Source organism: Coregonus lavaretus (genome assembly GCF_964263955.1).
Source record: "Coregonus lavaretus genome assembly, chromosome: 12".
NCBI lineage: Eukaryota > Metazoa > Chordata > Actinopteri > Salmoniformes > Salmonidae > Coregonus > Coregonus lavaretus.
Window position 1 is genome coordinate 52,966,934 of NC_139999.1, and position 20,516 is coordinate 52,987,449.

At 45.9% G+C, this 20,516-nt stretch overlaps 1 protein-coding gene across 1 annotated transcript in view; it reads right to left on the reverse strand.

Annotated features, from left to right (window-relative positions):
* necab3 (N-terminal EF-hand calcium binding protein 3) overlaps positions 1-20,082 on the reverse strand; it is a gene marked incomplete at both ends in the record, with an annotated part of 105,477 nt that extends 85,395 nt beyond the window's left edge. The window contains 2 exons of the mRNA XM_084172849.1: positions 16,840-16,864; positions 19,957-20,082. Coding sequence (XP_084028975.1) covers positions 16,840-16,864; positions 19,957-20,082 — 151 coding nt within the window. The remainder of the gene's footprint in view (positions 1-16,839; positions 16,865-19,956) is intronic.
* Between the last annotated feature and the right edge of the window lie 434 nt (positions 20,083-20,516).

The following is a 20,516-nucleotide window of genomic DNA, read 5'->3' on the forward strand; positions in this document are numbered from 1 at the left end:
CAAACGGTGCCGTCCCTTCCTCTCTCCTGTCTCACCATTTCATTTGGTGGTGGCACGGCCACCTGCTCAGTGTGTACCGTTCTGGCTTTTATGCGCTTAGGTGTAGGTTCACGCTGAGGCTCAGAATCAGAAAAATATTAATCAGCAATGTCATGATACATTTTTTCTCCACCATCTGAGTCGTTTTCATTCAGATCTTGTAGCAGCGCTAACGCAGCATGTGCATCCATTCGTCTTGGTCTTCTTGCCATTGTAAATTACGTACGCTCCCAATGTGTACTCCAGAGTAGAATGATAAGATTGTTTGGATTTGGTGGACTGATATAGGGTACGTACCATTTTGAGATTATAATTTGAATATACTGTACCAATACAATAGAATGGCCCACCCTGTGCTTAATTCACAATTGGTGATTACATAATTATGCATATTTCGCTCATCAACTCACCCATTCTCCCCCAACATACTTAACTTCATTTATTTCGTCTGTTGTTATATGTGTGAAATTATTTTCGGTATAGGTTCAGTTTCGAGGCAATTATCGGGGTGATTATCAACTGGGCACGGCACCTTCCACTGTTGGGAGAAGGAGCGGAGCAGGCCCTACTGCTGGGAGAAGGAAGGGCAACGTGGAAAAACTTTCAAAAAATGACATGCCCTCCTAAAACTGGTTATAACTTCAGTTTTGTTTGTGATATTAAGATTCTAACAACGGCAGTGTGTTATATAGACTTATTTAGGAAAAGTTAAGGATGGAGGGGGTCATGACTTTAAAAATTGCAAAGTAATGGATATTCTAGATAATTTACTGATTAATTACTGGAATAATTAATTGAATAATTTATTGTAATTATTTTGGTTATCCTATCCAAAAATATAGATCCCTTGAATTAACTCTGTCCGTAGTTATCATTAACCGTTATACCAATCCTATATCAACAATAGTCTTAATCAACAGCGTCACACAAAAGGGAAATTTAATGCAACAAGGTATTTACGTGAATTTGAGTGTGGTCTGGTATAGTTGAGTTTCCGTTATGACAGAGTGGTACACAGGGAAAAGGTCTGTGGTCCTGGTGTTTGACGGTTTCGGTCAAAGAAGGCCTCCCGAGTGGCGCAGCGGTCTAAGGCACTGCATCGTTCACAGCCGGCCGTGACCGGGAGACCCATGAGGCGGCACACAATTGTCCGGGTTAGGGGAGGGCTTGGCCAGCAAGGAATTCCCTTGTCCCAATGCACTCTAGCGACTAATTGTGGTGGGCCAGGTGCCTGCAAGCTGACTTCAGTTGCCAGATGGACGGTGTTTCCTCCAACACATTGGTGCGACTGGCTTCCGGGTTAAGCAAGCAGTGTGGCTTGGCAGGGTCGTGTTTTGGAAGATGCATGGCTCTTGACCTTCGCCTCTCCTGAGTCCGTAGGGGAGTTGCAGCGATGGTACAAGACTGTAACTACCAATTGGATATCACGAAATTGGGGAGAAATATGGGTAAAAGTACCTAAAAACAAGAAAAAGAAGGCCCTAGTTGGAGCTCAAACATAGGATTTCTTTCTCTCTCAGTTCAGTTCTCAGTTCGTTCAGTCCAAGGAGATAATATAACGTTGGTTCGGGTCCCCTTTGGGAGCCAAGAAGACTCAGCGATTCATCATGAGTGAGCAAAGTTGCGGGTTCCTCTCAGGTGTTCTTCTGTTTGAGTAGGATGGTACAAGCCAAAGTTGAGTAGGTTTCTTGCAGCAATGTTTTGGTTTCCAAGGAGATGGATCATTGAACCTCAAGGAGTGACATACACCTCACAAAGATCTGATCTAATTTCTGTTTAGTAAGTCCTCCTATTTACTGTATAGTCAGACTAACAGAGGTGGGGTCTAATGGCCCGGTTGTGCGACAAGGGAACACCCCATAGATTGTAAGGATTCAGCATATCAATGTTCATATGAGATAAACATGAAACATACTCGTAAGTGTTTCACAGAATGTAAAAAGGTGTTTTGAATAAAAAACAGTCTCTGGGATGAAGTACGTAGTTTGGGGAATGCAAACGTGACCATGATCAAATCCAGACATGTTATGTTACAGCAAAATCCACATTGTACCTTTTAATAACATGAGGAAAAGTATCACAATGTATATTCAGGTTATATCAACATGTCATGAGTCCAACTGTTTTAATACAGTGAAGAAAACATGTTGAGTTGTCCTATTTCGCTCGCCATTTTCTCCTTGTTAAGGAGAGTGAGGAAAGAAGGATTCCTTCGTTGTAACATAGCTGTGCAGCCAAAGGTCTCGGATGACCTCCCTCCCTTAATACATGTGAGTCGTAACAGGGGTCTGCTGACTGTCTCCTGACAACCAGCAGGGTATTCAGAGTTGTAGAAGGATGGTGGGGAAGAGCAGTCTGTTTGTTCTGTGATGGGTTGAAAGGGGGCGCTGTGTCAGGCGTGCGGTAGGTGTAATAGTGGAATCAAACGCAGGACTCAGAACGATATTCCCAAAGGCTTGTATTATAGGCCAAACCAAGGCAAATGGAAACTTTGCCCGGAGGCAACAATTACGCACGAAGGCGAAAAGAAACTGCGCACAAACAGGTGCGACAAAAATAGTAACCGCGCACAAACAGGTGCGACAAAATAGTAACCACGCACAAACAGGTGCGGAAATACTCCAGTAAAATGGAGAGAAGCTCAACCGAGCAATACACACAACTGACGGAAAATCAATTACACACAACACTAGACAAACACAACGAGAAACTTATAGGACACTAATTACGCCAAAACAGAAACAGGTGTGAAAAACAAACAGACCAAAGCAAACGAACAAGAAACAAACAGCGGTGGCAGCTAGAATTCCGGAGACGACGAACGCCGAAACCTGCCCGAACAAGGGAGAGAGGCAGCCTCGGCCGAAACCGTGACAGTACCCCCCCCTTGACGCGCGGCTCCAGACGTGCGCCGACTCCGGCCTCGGGGACGACCAGGAGGACGCGGCGCAGGGCGCGTCGGATGCCCCCGATGGAATTCCGTCAGGAGCGACGGGTCCAAAACGTCTCTCCTCGGCACCCAGCACCGCTCCTCCGGGCCGTACCCCTCCCACTCCACTAGATACTGGAGACCCCCCATCCGACGTCTCGAATCCAAGATGGATCTCACGGAGTACGCCGGTGCCCCCTCGATGTCCAACGGGGGCGGAGGAGTCTCCAAGATCTCATCTTCTTGGAGTGGGCCCGCTACCACCGGCCTGAGAAGGGACACATGGAACGAGGGGTTAATACACTTATACTCCACAGGTAACATTAACCTATAACATACCTCGTTCAACCTTCTCAGGACTTTAAATGGCCCTACAAACCGCCGACCCAGTTTCCGACAGGGCAGGCGGAGGGGCAGGTTTCTGGTAGAGAGCCAGACTCGATCACCAGGTGCGTACACCGGTGCCTCACTGCGGTGGAGATCAGCGCTCGCCTTCTGACGTCGGAGGGCCCGCTGCAGGTGGACGTGTGCAGCGTTCCAAGTCTCCTCCGAGCGCCGCGCCCACTCATCCACCGCAGGAGCCTCGATCTGGCTCTGCTGCCAGGGTGCCAGAACCGGCTGGTAACCTAACACACATTGAAATGGAGTTAGGTTAGTGGAGGAATGGCGTAGGGAATTCTGGGCCATCTCGGCCCAGGGAACGTACCTCGACCACTCCTCCGGCCGGTCCCGGCAGTATGTTCTGAGAAACCTACCCACATCCTGGTTTACGCGTTCCACCTGCCCATTACTCTCCGGGTGGTAACCCGAGGTGAGGCTTACCGAGACCCCCAACCGCTCCATAAACGCTCTCAAGACTCTGGAGGTGAATTGGGGACCCCGATCAGCCACAATGTCCTCGGGTACCCCGTAGTGCCGGAACACATGGGTAAACAGTGCCTCGGCAGTTTGTAGGGCAGTAGGAAGACCCGGCATGGGGAGCAAACGACAGGCCTTAGAGAACCGGTCCACCACGACCAGGATGGTAGTATTCCCTTGGGAGAGGGGAAGGTCTGTTATAAAGTCCACTGAGAGGTGGGACCATGGTCGTTGTGGAACGGGCAGGGGTAGCAACTTACCCCTAGGTAGATGTCTAGGCGCCTTACACTGGGCGCACACCGAGCAGGAGGAAACATAAACCCTCACATCCCTTGCCAACGTGGGCCACCAGTACTTGGCACTAAGACAGTGCACTGTCCGGCCGATACCCGGATGTCCAGAGGAGGGTGACGTGTGAGCCCAATAGATCAATCGATCCCGAACGGAACGTACTTCCGACCCTCCGGGCACTGTGGTGGACTAGGGTCGGTGCGTAACGCCCGCTCGAGTTCAGAATCGACCTCCCACACTACCGGTGCCACCAGACACGACTCAGGCAGTATGGGAGTGGGCTCCACGGACCTCTCCTCCGTGTCATACCGCCGAGACAGCGCATCTGCCTTGCCATTCTGTGACCCAGGGATGTACGTGATCTTAAAAGTAAACCTGGTCAAGAACATACTCCATCTTGCCTGGCGAGGGTTCAGCCTCCTCGCCGCCCGGATGTACTCCAGGTTACGGTGGTCCGTCAAAATGAGGAAAGGGTGTTGAGCCCCCTCAAGCCAGTGCCTCCACACCTTTAGAGCCTGTACCACGGCTAACAGCTCCCTGTCCCCTACGTCATAGTTCCGCTCCGCCGGACTGAGCTTCTTGGAATAAAAAGCACAGGGGCGGAGTTTAGGTGGCGCGCCAGACCGTTGTGAAAGCACGGCTCCTAAACCGGCCTCCGACGCGTCCACCTCTACCTGGAACGGCAAAGAGGGATCCGGATGTGCCAGCACCGGGGCCGAGGTAAACAGGTCCTTCAGCCTCCCAAACGCCCTGTCCGCCTCGGCCGACCACTGCAGACGCACCGGACCCCCCTTCAACAGAGACGTGATGGGAGCTGCCACCTGTCCAAAACCCCGGATAAACCTCCTGTAGTAATTTGCAAACTCCAAAAACTGCTGCACCTCCTTCACAGTAGTTGGTGTTTGCCAATTACGCACGGCCGACACCCGGTCTACCTCCATCTTCACCCCTGACGCAGACAACTGATAACCCAAAAAGGAGACCGACTCCTGGAAAAACAGACACTTCTCTGCCTTCGCATACAGGTCGTGCTCCACCAGCCTCCGCAACACTCTTCGCACCAGGGCCACATGCTCGACACGGGTAGGCGAGTACACGAGAATGTCATCAATGTACACCACCACTCCCTGCCCCTGCATGTCCCTGAAGATCTCATCCACGAAGGATTGGAAAACTGACGGAGCGTTCATCAACCCGTATGGCATGACCAGATACTCGTAATGGCCCGAGGTGGTACTAAAGGCTGTTTTCCATTCATCACCCTCCCTGATGCGCACCAAGTTGTACGCGCTCCTGAGATCTAATTTCGTGAAGAAACGCGCCCCATGCAACGACTCAGTCATGGTCGCAATCAGCGGGAGTGGATAACTATACTTCACCGTAATCTGATTGAGACCACGGTAATCGATGCACGGACGCAAACCACCATCCTTTTTCTTCACGAAAAAGAAACTCGAGGACGCAGGGGAAGTGGAAGGCCGTATGTATCCTTGTCTCAGAGATTCGTCTATGTAAATCTCCATAGCTTTCTTCTCCTCCTGAGACAGAGGATACACATGGCTCCGTGGGAGCGCAGCTCCTGCCTGGAGGTCTATCGCACAATCCCCCTGCCTATGGGGTGGCAACCGCGTCGCCCTCGCCTTACTAAACGCAATAGCCAAATCCCCATATTCAGGTGGAACGGGCAATGCGGGCACCTGGTTTGGACTCTCCACCGAGGTAGCCCCTACGGAAACGCCCAAACATCTACCCCCACACTGAGCAGACCACTCCATCAGAGCCCTCTCCTGCCACGAAATCGCTGGGTTATGGGTACTCAACCAGGGCATGCCCAGCACCACCGGATACGCAGGAGAATCAATCAGGAACAGCTGAATCATCTCCTGATGATCCCCGTGCGCACACATCCTAAGTGGCGCTGTGACCTCCCTGATCAAGCCCGTACCCAACGGACGACTATCTAGGGCATGAACGGGGAAAGGAACATCAACAGGAGTAAGGGGAATCCCTAACGCTAAACAAAACTTTTTATCAATAAAATTCCCAGCCGCGCCTGAATCTACCAGCGCCTTATGCTGGGAATGAGGTACTACCTGTGGAAAACTGACAGGTATACAAAAATGGGCAACAGTGAGCTCTGGGTGAGTGGGGCGCCTACTCACCTGGAGGGAATCCCCAGTGCGGGACCTGTCGTCATCTCCCCTAGGAGGCCATCCCCAGCACCTAGCCGCGGTGTGTCCTCCCCGACCACAGTTGGTGCAGTGGATGGACCCCCTAGCCTGCCGACTCCTCCTTTCTCTAGCGCCAGCGCCCCCGAGCTCCATAGGACACGGCTCGGAGGCGCTGGAGGGTGAAATGGACGGACCCTCCGCAGGACGTCCGCGGGTAGCCAGCAGGTGATCCAGCCTGATGGACATGTCGACCAGCTGGTCGAAAGTGAGGCTGGTGTCCCTACAAGCAAGCTCCCGACGGACGTCCTCTCGTAGGCTACATCTGTATAAATCGATGAGGGCCCGGTCATTCCACCCTGCATCTGCCGCTAGAGTACGGAATTCAAGAGCGAATTCCTGGGCACTCCTCCTCCCCTGCCGGAGGAAGACCAGACGCTCCCCCGCCACTTTCCCCTCCGGGGGATGGTCAAACACCGCCCTGAAGCGGCGGGAGAACTCGTCGTATGTAATCGTCGTGGCGTCGATCTTCCTCCACTCCGCGTTGGCCCACTCCAACGCTTTACCGGCCAGGCAGGAGATCAGGGCGGACACGCTCTCATGCCCCGAAGGGGCCGGGTGCACTGTGGCCAGGTATAACTCCACCTGGAGTAGAAATCCCTGACACCCAGCCGCGGTCCCGTCGTAGGCCCTCGGGAGAGATAGTCGGACTCCTCGAGGTTCCGGCGCTGGAATGAGCGGGCTGGCCGATGGTGCTGGCAGGGAGGGAGGTGGTGGAGGCGTACCCCAGCCTCGGATGGTGGAAATCACCTCCTGCAGGGCGGTCCCCATCTGTTGGATCTGCTCTCGTTGGTCCCGAACCTGGGCCTCCAGTCTCGTCTGAGCTGCTTCGGCTCCTGCTGATTCCATTGAAGGTGTGTAATTCTGTCAGGCGTGCGGTAGGTGTAATAGTGGAATCAAACGCAGGACTCAGAACGATATTCCCAAAGGCTTGTATTATAGGCCAAACCAAGGCAAATGGAAACTTTGCCCGGAGGCAACAATTACGCACGAAGGCGAAAAGAAACTGCGCACAAACAGGTGCGACAAAAATAGTAACCGCGCACAAACAGGTGCGACAAAATAGTAACCACGCACAAACAGGTGCGGAAATACTCCAGTAAAATGGAGAGAAGCTCAACCGAGCAATACACACAACTGACGGAAAATCAATTACACACAACACTAGACAAACACAACGAGAAACTTATAGGACACTAATTACGCCAAAACAGAAACAGGTGTGAAAAACAAACAGACCAAAGCAAACGAACAAGAAACAAACAGCGGTGGCAGCTAGAATTCCGGAGACGACGAACGCCGAAACCTGCCCGAACAAGGGAGAGAGGCAGCCTCGGCCGAAACCGTGACACGCTGTCAATTACAGGATCTGTAAATCTTGGCCGGGAATGTCATGAGTTGTCCCCTCGTGGGCTCACAATACAAAAGTAAAATAATAATAATGTGCAGTCAAAATGACTGCTTTCGTGGTTCTAGTGTTAATTACTCCCACATTAATAAACCATTTACTAATAATTAGTCAAGTATTTGCAGTCCCTACTCTAAAGTTGGCCCCTGGAATGAATAGTTTTGGAGGAGCGTGTCTTTGGTAATCGGACGAGGGGCGCTCTCTGAAAATGGGGATGGATAGCCTACTTGAACATGAGAAATGCAGGTATGTGAATTGTGAATAATGAAAAACCATGAGGGCAAAAACCTAAAATATTTCAAAGCACTCTCAGTAGACCATTTAAAACCCCTTTATTCATTGGCTACTTTTAGCTAATGGCCAGGATAAAAAAACGCACCTATGCGATGCTGCTAAACCAGCCTTGATTAAGGGGAGGGTAGGCTATGCTTAGTCTTTAATCATTTTAAACAAAATGGGGGGAAGCCAATCGTTATTTTATGTTTCTAAATACGAGATTCACCGGCACAAAATATACATCTCTCCTTCCATCGGCACTGGGCACTCTCAAAATCCATGCCATTATCAACCGTGTTACACAAAAAGGACAAACCTCAAACATTGTCACCCCTCCCACCTCATTGCAAGCGAGCTGATGTTAGAAGGGTAACATGCGTTCTACACTTGCGCCCTAGAGGCCCAAATAACATTTTCCCCTAGTGTCACTAACCTTTACAGTTGGTGGCACCAGCCCATGATTTGGCCAACATGGTGCTTTAGTAAGAAGTACAATAAATAGACACACCACATCTCAACAACACAAATAAATCACCACAATCAACCAAAACAATTCGTCCCTCATCAGCATTCTAAACTGCCTTATTGGCACCAGGGTTTCAAGACTTAATGAGGTTTGTAAATTATTCCAAACATGGGGGGGGGGGGGGCGTTAAAACTAAAGGCTGATTTACCTAGGTTGGTAAAGACACGAGGGACCTCAAGAGTTAACCCACCCCGTGAGCGGGTTTGTTGCCCGTATTTTTTATACTTGAACAGAGAAGTGAGATATATTGGAAGCTTGTACAGAAGAGTTTTGTAAACAAAAAGGGAGAAATAAAAGTAATCTACAGGAATTAAGAGATGTCCAGAAAAGAACCCCATACCTACTGTAAAATATGGTGGTGAATCTTTGATGTTATGGGGCTATTTTGCTTTCACTGGTCCTGGGGCACTTGTTAAAGTTAACGGCATCATGAACTTTAACAATAATAATTCATCATTCAAAAAAGTACAATAATAAAATTATCCAAAACACAGAACACAAAAAACTATTAAAGCTATAGGTGTCGTCAGATCAGTCAGATCCTTTACCCAGTACAAGGATATTTTAGCCAAAAACCTGGTTGCTTCTGCCAGGAGGCTGAGCAAGACAATAACCCCAAGCACACATCAAAATCCACAAAGAAATGGTGGGGCGGCAGGTACAGTGAGGGAAAAAAGTATTTGATCCCCTGCTGATTTTGTACGTTTTCCCACTGACAAAGAAATTATCAGTCTATAATCTTAATGGTAGGTTTATTTGAACAGTGAGAGACAGAATAACAAAACAAAAATCCAGAAAAACGCATGTCAAAAATGTTATAAATTGATTTGCATTTTAATGAGGGAAATAAGTATTTGACCCCCTCTCAATCAGAAAGATTTCTGGCTCCCAGGTGTCTTTTATACAGGTAACGAGCTGAGATTAGGAGCACACTCTTAAAGGGAGTGCTCCTAATCTCAGCTTGTTACCTGTATAAAAGACACCTGTCCACAGAAGCTATCAATCAATCAGATTCCAAACTCTCCACCATGGCCAAGATCAAAGAGCTCTCCAAGGATGTCAGGGACAAGATTGTAGACATACACAAGGCTGGAATGGGCTACAAGACCATCGCTAAGCAGAGAAGGTGACAACAGTTGGTGCGATTATTCGCAAATGGAAGAAACACAAAAGAACTGTCAATCTCCCTCGGCCTGGGGCTCCATGCAAGATCTGACCTCGTGGAGTTGCAATGATCGTGAGAACGGTGAGGAATCAGCCCAGAACTACACGGGAGGATCTTGTCAATGATCTCAAGGCAGCTGGGACCATAGCCACCAAGAAAACAATTGGTAACACACTACGCCGTGAAGGACTGAAATCATGCAGCGCCCGCAAGGTCCCCCTGCTCAAGAAAGCACATATACAGGGCCATCTGAAGTTTGCCAATGAACATCTGAATGATTCAGAGGAGAACTGGGTGAAAGTGTTGTGGTCAGATGAGACCAAAATCGAGCTCTCTGGCATCAACTCAACTCGCTGTGTTTGGAGGAGGAGGAATGCTGCCTATGACCCCAAGAACAACATCCCCACTGTCAAACATGGAGGTGGAAACATTATGCTTTGGGGGTGTTTTTCTGCTAAGGGGACAGGACAACTTCACCGCATCAAAGAGACGATGGACGGGGCCATGTACCGTCAAATCTTGGGTGAGAACCTCTTTCCCTCAGCCAGGGCATTGAAAATGGGTCGTGGATGGGTATTGCAGCATGACAATGACCCAAAACACACGGCCAAGGCAACAAAGGAGTTTTTTATTTATTTATTTTTATTTCACCTTTATTTAACCAGGTAAGCCAGTTGAGAACAGGTTCTCAATTACAACTGCGACCTGGCCAAGATAAAGCATAGTAGTGCAATAACAAAAAAAAACACAACAACACAGAGTTACATATGGGGTAAAAAAACATAAAGTCAGAAATACAACAGAAAATATATATACAGTGTGTGCAAATGTAGCAAGTTATGGAGGTAAGGCAGTAAATAGGCTATAGTGCAGAATAATTACAATAGTATTAACACTGGAATGCTAGATGTGCAAGAGATTATGTGCAAATAGAGATACTGGGGTGCAAAAGAGCAAAATAAATAACAATATAGGGATGAGGTAGTTGGGTGGGCTAATTTCAGATGGGCTGTGTACAGGTGCAGTGATCGGTAAGGTGCTCTGACAACTGATGCTTAAAGTTATTGAGGGAGATAAGAGTCTCCAGCTTCAGAGATTTTTGCAATTCGTTCCAGTCATTGGCAGCAGAGAACTGGAAGGAATGGCGGCCAAAGGAGGTGTTGGCTTTGGGAATGACCAGTGAGATATACCTGCTGGAGCGCAGACTACGGGTGGGTGCTGCTATGGTGACCAATGAGCTAAGATAAGGCGGGGATTTGCCTAGCAGTGATTTATAGATGGCCTGGAGCCAGTGGGTTTGACGACGAACATGTAGTGAGGACCAGCCAACAAGAGCGTACAGGTCACAGTGGTGGGTAGTGTATGGGGCTTTGGAGACAAAACGGATGGCACTGTGATAGACTACATCCAATTTGCTGAGTAGAGTGTTGGAGGCTATTTTGTAAATGACATCGCCGAAGTCAAGGATCGGTAGGATAGTCAGTTTTACGAGGGCATGTTTGGCAGCATGAGTGAAGGAGGCTTTGTTGCGAAATAGGAAGCCGATTCTAGATTTAACTTTGGATTGGAGATTCTTTATGTGAGTCTGGAAGTTGAGTTTACAGTCTAACCAGACACCTAGGTATTTGTAGTTGTCCACATACTCTAGGTCAGACCCGTCGAGAGTGGTGATTCTAGTCGGGTGGGCGGGTGCCAGCAGCGTTCGATTGAAAAGCATGCATTTAGTTTTACTAGTGTTTAAGAGCAGTTGGAGGCTACTGAAGGATTGTTGTATGGCATTGAAGCTCGTTTGGAGGTTTGTTAACACAGTGTCCAATGAAGGGCCAGATGTATACAAAATGGTGTCGTCTGCGTAGAGGTGGATCTGAGAGTCACCAGCAGCAAGAGCGACATCATTGATATACACGGAGAAAAGTGTCGGCCCAAGAATTGAACCCTGTGGCACCCCCATAGAGACTGCCATAGGTCCAGACAACAGGCCCTCCGATTTGACACACTGAACTCTATCTGAGAAGTAGTTGGTGAACCAGGCGAGGCAGTCATTTGAGAAACCAAGGCTATTTAGTCTGCCAATAAGAATGCGGTGGTTGACAGAGTCGAAAGCCTTGGCCAGGTCGATGAAGACGGCTGCACAGTACTGTCTATTATCAATCGCGGTTATAATATCGTTTAGGACCTTGAGCGTGGCTGAAGTGCACCCGTGACCAGCTCGGAAACCGGATTGCATAGCGGAGAAGGTACGGTGGTATTCGAAATGGTCGATTATCTGTTTGTTAACTTGGCTTTCGAATACTTTCGAAAGGCAGGGCAGGATGGATATAGGTCTGTAGCAATTTGGATCTAGAGTGTCACCCCCTTTGAAGAGGGGGATGACCGCGGCAGCTTTCCAATCTCTGGGGATCTCAGACGTTATGAAAGAGAGGTTGAACAGACTAGTAATAGGGGTAGCGACAATTTCGGCGGCTAGTTTTAGAAAGAAAGGGTCCAGATTGTCTAGCCCAGCTGATTTGTAGGGGTCCAGATTTTGCAGCGCTTTCAAAACATCAGCTGTCTGAATTTGTGTGAAGGAGAAGCGGGGGGGGCATGGGCAAGTTGCAGCAGAGGGTGCAGAGTTGGTGGCCGGGTTAGTGGTAGCCAGATGGAAAGCATGGCCAGCTGTAGCAAAATGCTTGTTGAAATTCTCGATTATTGTAGATTTATCGGTGGTGATAGTGTTTCCTAGCCTCAGTGCAGTGGGCAGCTGGGAGGAAGTGCTCTTATTCTCCATGGACTTTACAGTGTCCCAAAACTTTTTGGAGTTAGTGCTACAGGATGCAAATTTCTGTTTGAAAAAGTTAGCCTTTGCTTTCCTGACTGCTTGTGTATATTGGTTCCTAACTTCCCTGAAAAGTTGCATATCGCGGGGGCTATTTGATGCTAATGCTGTACGCCACAGGATGTTTTTGTGCTGGTCAAGGGCAGTCAAGTCTGAGGAGAACCAGGGGCTATATCGGTTCTTAGTTCTGTATTTTTTGAATGGGGCATGTTTATTTAAGATTGAGAGGAAATTACTTTTAAGGAACAACCAGGCATCCTCTACTGACGGAATGAGATCTATATCCATCCAGGATACCTGGGCCAGGTCAATTAGGAAGGCCTCCTCGCTAAAGTGTTTTAGGGAGCGTTTGACAGTGATGAGGGGTGGTCGTTTGACCGCGGACCCGTTACGGACGCAGGCAATAAGGCAGTGATCGCTGAGATCCTGGTTGAAGACAGCTGAGGTGTATTTAGAGGGTATGTTAGTCAGGATGATATCTATGAGGGTACCCATGTTTACGGATTTAGGGTTGTACCTGGTAGGTTCGTTGATAATTTGCGTGAGGTTGAGGGCATCTAGCTTGGATTGTAGGATGGCTGGGGTATTAAGCATATCCCAATTTAGGTCACCAAGCAGTACAAACTCTGAGGATAAATGGGGGGCAATCAATTCACATATGGTGTCCAGGGCACAGCTGGGGGCTGAGGGGGGTCTGTAGCAAGCGGCAACAGTGAGAGACTTATTTCTGGAAAGGTGGATTTTTAGAAGTAGAAGCTCAAACTGTTTGGGCACAGACCTGGATAGTATGATAGAGCTCTGCAGGCTATCTCTACAGTAGATTGCAACTCCACCCCCTTTGGCAGTTCTATCTAGACGGAAAATGTTATAGTTGGGGATGGAAATTTCAGAATTTTTGGTGGCCTTCCTGAGCCAGGATTCAGACACTGCTAGAACATCAGGGTTGGCAGAGTGTGCCAACGCAGTGAATAACTCAAACTTAGGAAGTAGACTTCTGATATTTATGTGCAAGAAACCAAGACTTTTGCGATTACAGAAGTCATCAAATGATAGCGCCTGGGGAGTAGGAGTGATACTGAGGGCTGCAGGGCCTGGGTTAGCCTCTACATCACCAGAGGAACAGAGGAGGACTAGAATAAGGATACGGCTAAAGGCTTTAAGAACTGGTCTTCTAGTGCGTTGGGTACATAGAATAAAGGGGGCAGATTTCCGGGTGTTATAGAAAAGATTCAGGGCATTATGTACAGACAAGGATATGGAAGGATATGAGTAAAGTGGAGGTAACCCTAAGCGTTGGGTAACAATGAAAGAGATAGCATCGCTAGAGTCATCAATTGAGTCGGTCTCCGCGTGTATAGGGGGAGGTGCAAATGAGCTATCTAAGGCAGGTTTAGCTAGGATGGGGGATCTACAGTGATATAGTACAATTAGAAATAACCGAAACAACAATAAACTAACCATGTTTGGGCTGAGGCTAAACATAAACAGGATGTAGTACCGTAAAAAGGAACAGTCCAGCAGATATCAGCTGTATAGCTGAGTTATCATAAGGTCCGGTGGTGAAGCACTAGTAAGAGGCCACGGCTAGCGTGTGCTAGCGGGCCAGGGCTATCAGATGGATGGAATCTTCGTGGTTAACGTCGTAACCACATCAGACGATTTCGTCGGCAGACCAGTCGTGTAGGATCGGCGGGGCTCCGTGTCAACACTAGGTGGTTCTGTCCGGTTGACAGAGAGGTAGATAGCCGGGAGATGGGCGATGGGCCTAGTTCAGGATGATTAGCCAGACCACAGCGTCCATTTAGTTGAAGCTAGCTGGTAGCGATGAATCCGGAGTTAAAGGTCCAGTGATTCAGTGATTCCGGCGGAAAAACTGATATGTTCTGGGTCGATAACGCGCTGTGCAGACTGGCCGAATATCCGGTGATCAATGTCCAGTGATTAAAATTAATCCCGCAGAAAAAAATCAAATGTTCTGGGTGAAACACCGCTAGCTGTGGCTAATAGCAAATAGCAAGTAGCTAGTTAGCTGGCTAGCTAGTTTCAACTGGAGATTCTAGATTCTAGATAAAAGTGAGTCAAGGTAAGTCAATAATAGAATCCGTTCCACATTGAGTGAGGCGGGTTGCAGGAAAGTATATCTTGTAGAAGGATGAAAAGTCTGATAGGGAAATATGTACGAAAAAATAGGGTATTTACAGGCTATTTACAGACAGACGATAAAAACACAACTGCACTACTACGCCATCTTGGACTCAAGAAGAAGCACATTAAGGTCCTGGAGTGGCCTAGCCAGTCTCCAGACCTTAATCTCATAGAAAATCTGTGGAGGGAACTGAAGGTTCGAGTTGCCAAACGTCAGCCTCGAAACCTTAATGACTTGGAGAAGATCTGCAAAGAGGAGTGGGACAAAATCCCTCCTGAGATGTGTGCAAACCTGGTGGCCAACTACAAGAAACATCTGACCTCTGTGATTGCCAACAAGGGTTTTGCCACCAAGTACTAAGTCATGTTTTGCAGAGGGGTCAAATACTTATTTCCCTCAATAAAATGCAAATCAATTGATAAAATTTTTGACATGCGTTTTTCTGGATTTTTGTTGTTGTTATTCTGTCTCTCACTGTTCAAATAAACCTACCATTAAAATTATAGACTGATCATTTATTTGTCAGTAGGAAAACTTACAAAATCAGCAGGGGATAAAATACTTTTTTCCCTCACTGTAGCTTAGTGGTTAAGAGCGTTGTACCAGTAACCGAAAGGTCGCTGGTTCTAATCCCCGAGCCGACTAGGTGAAAAATCTGTCGATGTGCCCTTGAGCAAGGCACTTAACCCTAATTGCTCCTGTAAGTCGCTCTGGATAAGAGCATCTGCTAAATGACTAAAATGTAAATGTTAATTGGCAACAAAATCAACATTTGGAATGGCCATCTCAGTCTCCGGTAGTGCTGAGCGATTAACTGAAATGTCCTGTATTTTTCGGTTTTAAAACATCTAATTGACCGGCATCGGTTAAATTCTTTGAATTCCATTTCTGTTTTTTTTCTGTGAGCTCGATGTGCAGTTTCTGTAGAGGTAAATCAGATGAAGCCTGAACTGTGTGATGTAGTAGAGAGTTGTAGTTTCCAACAGGCCAATATTCTACATAGTTTAGCGCAGAAAATGACCATAATCCATTGCACGCCCACTTAAACTTGTCTGGTCAAAGCGGAGCAACACGGAGAGAAGAGAGAATACAAGATTGAGGAATAGAAAGCAGCAGGGTGGTCCTTTGAAGCTCAGTTGGTAGAGCATCGTGCTTGTAATGCCAGGGTAGTGGGTTCGACTCCTGTGACCACCCATAGGCATGACCATAAGTTGCTTTGGATAAAAGTGTCTCCTATAATGTCATATATTAGTTGCTTCACGAGTCTGAAACTGCATGATCTAAGTGATTTATAGTTGGTATTCAGCAGTCATAAAAGTATGCTTTTATTTACTTTGAAAAACTACTAAAATAGTGATTTTGTCAGACAGCATAAGCATCAGCTCTATAGAGATGAAATAATGACTTGGAATGAAATAATAAAGTCATCAAAGAAAACAAATATTTTTATTAAAGTAAAGTAATGTGAATAAATTATGGTTAATGTGATAAGCAGTAATGTGCAGTCACTACCATCATGGGACTTTTATTAATTGTTTTATTCAGTGTTGTTTCAGCATTCAACCCACATAATGTCTAAAAATAATAATTGATACCGAAATCAAAAACCGTGATTATTTTGTAAATTATCTAACCAAAACCGAACTGACCTCAAAAAGCACCAATTGTTCAGCACTAGTCTCCGGACTTGAAACCCATTGAAAACCTGTGGTTTGAATTGAGGAGGGCAGTCCATAAGCGCAGGCGAAGGATATCTAAGAACACAGCTCCTACCCCTCCCCCATTGTCAAGTTTCAATGTAACATTCTCCAAAGAATAACAGTTTGCTGACTCATTAGAATGAATAGCTCTGAAACCAAATTGCATAGGGTGTAATGAGAAATCACTAGTATTCAAGTGATCAGTCAATTGCTCAGCAACTACCCTCTCTGCAGCCTTTGAAATTATTGGCAAAATACTTATAGGTCTATAATTATTTACCATTAAAAAAATCTCCAGATTTATATGGGGGTAACAACAGCTGACTTCCATTCCTTTGGGAATATACCTTGATTTATTGATAAATTAATCAAATGTGTTATTGGTGATGTTAAAATATCTTTGTGTTTTAAAGAACACATTATCAAAACTTGAGACAAAATCTATGTTGTTTACTCACCGTTTTTGTCAGCGCGGCGGAAAATCTGAAAGAAAAGGGAAAACATTTAGGTATGGCTTTTAACAAAGCGTCAAAATAGGGTTTCTTGCAAGGCTATTTCAAATTGGGGTAATTCATCATAAAAACAGTTCCCAGAGACTGTGATATCCTTATGTTAATTGTGACAAATAGTGTGACCACGTATCTAACACAATTATTTTTCTATTTCGGATGCATTTGTCTGTGCTAGACAAGTCGATAAGTGAAAAGTCATGCCATTGTGTTTACTGTAAATTATAGAAATACATTCCCATTACCCATTTTGCTTGTTTGAATGAAAGATTTGAAGACATCTAAAGATCTGAAGACATCTATTTTACACTTCAATTAACAAAAAAAATAGAAGAAATTAGCTTTCCTGTCTTCCTTGGAAATGAAAGAACATGTATTAAAGAAGCCCATTATGTGTCTAACTAGCCCAACACATTCTCCTATCTGTCTAAATATTATTTACTTGGCATTTGCTTATAGACAGCAGTGAGAATGGCTCAGTTGCATGGCCCCATATTTTGCTCCAGTGTTCTGAGAGGATAATGCATCATTTACAACGTGCAGATAAAGGTCAGCCTTGCTTCCCAGAGCGCCTCCGTTTCGGATGGCACGTCGGCAGGTGTTAAACCAGTGGGAACCTTGTGTCCTACTGACACGGTGCTCTATGAGGGGAAGGAGACTGGCCTCAGGTTAGAAAAGGGGTATAAATAGGTGCCCAAGTGACTGCCTGAGGATGACCTCCCTCACCGTCACTTCCTGTTTTCAGTGTACGGAAACGCACACACGCACACACGCACACAAGGACGCATGCATGCACAGTCATGCACACCCGCATAGTCATGCACGCACGCACGCACACACACACACAAATATTTTACACACGGTCAACAAAGAAGTCATCAAACCTTCAGAGGAGAATCTTTTGAAGCGTTGGCCTTCTCCTTCTGCTTAATTCAAGCAGTTGAGATATGAGGTTGTATTCCTCTGTGTTCAAATTGCAGCTTAGACCATGATTATTAGTGTTCCGATAACAAACATTACGCACAGCTTCACACTCCAATGAATTCAAATTGCTATCATAAACTGTGACTTTTGTATGTTACCTATAGGGAAAAATATGCCATATAAGACGACACATTTCCAAGGGCAAAATTTACAACCGTATCTCGGAACTATTTAGCCTTGTAATATATTAATATCTCAAAGAGCTAACCCACTTATCAACCGAATTAATTAGCCAAACATTCTCTAACGCTATATTTGGGTTGTTTATCACTTGAGGGCGATAGAAAATCAATTTCCCATTCATAAAGTTAATCAGTTGGTATTGTCAGGCAGGAGTGCATGCATCTCAATAAATCTATATTCTGAACTGCACAATACATTTACAAGGAGATGATGTCATAGAAAATAGATTTTTATCTAAGTGCATTCATTATTCTTCCTTTGGTTAGTGCATGGTGGGGAGAGAGGGTCACATAAATAACATATGATCCCAACTCACTGTGATGAAACAAACAAACAAACAAGGAATCCAATTAAAACTAGACAGTAAAAACCTCATTGGAGCTTCGGTGTGTTATATGAATAAGATATCCACAAATGAACAGATCCTAACTCACTGTGATGATCATGTAACATATAAACCAACTAACCAAAAAACAAGGGATGCTGTAAAAACTACACAATAGAAGCCACTATGTCACTTCAGTGTGTTAGTATTCAAGGTTACTGTAAAAGCTGATGTAAACAGCAGTCTATCTACGGAGCTTTTCCATTATTGCTTCAGATCTTGACTCGTGTCAAGCTTTGCAGAAACATTGCTATGCCACTGCTTATAACTAACTATAAGTTAACAATCTAAGATGTGCCAAATAAATTATCTCTAACTCAGGGCTTCAGCTATACATTTGGTTTGCTAACTTACTAGCTAAGTGGCTAGATGTCAAGATCAAGCTTCTTGGTTACCGCAGAGACCAGCAATCCCATCCTGGATCAAGATCCTTGGTGCCTAAATACTTTTGTCCCCAAAACATTTTTGGAGAGCAATAGCGCCCCTTGTGTGCACTGCCGGTAATACCAAATACCCCGGTATGGTACAGGAACGTATGAAGGTATGAAAATCTGGATACCGCCCAGCACACACACACACACACACACACACAGTCTTGTACAGCTAACCTTGTAGGGACACACAATTCAGTCCCATTCAAAATCCTATTTTCCCTAACCCCTAAACCTAACCCTAACCCGTACTCTTACCCTAACCCTAACCTTAACCCAAAAACCTAACCTTAACCCTATACCTAACCCTAGCTTCTAACCCTAACCCTACAACTTACCCTAGCTCCTAACCCTAACCCTTAACATAATTCTAACCCTAACCCTAACCCTAACACTAATTCTAACCCTAAACCCCCTAGAAATAGCATTTGACCTTGTGGGGACTAACAAAATGTCCCCAGTTGGTCAAATTTTTGTTTGTTTACTAATCTTGTGGGGACTTCACAAGAAAAGTTAAACACGATTTCTGGTCCCCACAAGAACAGTTAAACACGTCCACACACACACACACACACACACACACACACACACACACACACACACACACACACCAACCCAGAGGTTGAGTTCAATAAATGGTCGTCAAATATCATTTCAGGAGTCAATGAGTGCAGTATGGTGAGGTGGAGATATGGGTACTGGACCTCAATTGAATGTTTGTGTTGGTTACAGTAGGTTGATAATGGTGTCTTTAGCCACAATTTGGCAACATGTACTTATCATGAATATTCAAAACAAGATGGTTACAAAACCAGTAGCTTTATCTCCATGATGATTGATTATAAATACCTCGAGGTTCACTGGTAACACCATTACCTATAGTTAAATCATGTATACAATTTTTTGTGCATGCTTACAATATTGCTCAGTATTGTGAAATGGGCCACTAAATGTTTACATTGTTTGTAAATACAGTTGTTTGTAGCCCAAATGAACATACATCAATCTTAGGCAAATAAAGAATTTCACTAGCTTGATAGCTCTGCTGTCAGAAACATTCAGAGAGAATATTTGACTACTTACATCTTTGAAAATTGGAAGTCCATTAACCGGGCTTTGCAGTGGCTGCGGTTGTTCCTGCTGAGCGCGAATATGCTTATTTTTCGCCGACTGAAGGCACATAGTGATCATCTCCGTGCACGCCAACATCTCTGAATGATGTGGAAGATGTATAGGCAACTTGTAGACACCTGCTCTTTTGAAAGCTCAAAAGGGTAGCCTTTTGACAAGGGGTTCAAAAGTGTCGCCCTGCCCTGTTAAAGCCTAGGCAACGATGCTCCTACGGTGACGTTGCTTTGCAACGGTGCTCCAACAGTGATGTTGCTCTGCAACTTTCTGCGGTAGGTAACCCCCACCTTCTAGAGCGCTGATTGGTCGAAATCTTTGTTGCGCATCCCTGCAAGGCAAGAGGAGGAAAAGATACCACGTGGCGCAATAATAACATTATTTTACAAGATAAACGGTAGAAAAGGCTGGAATAGGCAAATTTCAAACATTAGTAGCGAATAAGATTGATCGAGCTACAATAAGGATGTTGATATGGAGGAAATAAAATTAGGCCTCCCGCTACCTGTAGGTTAAAG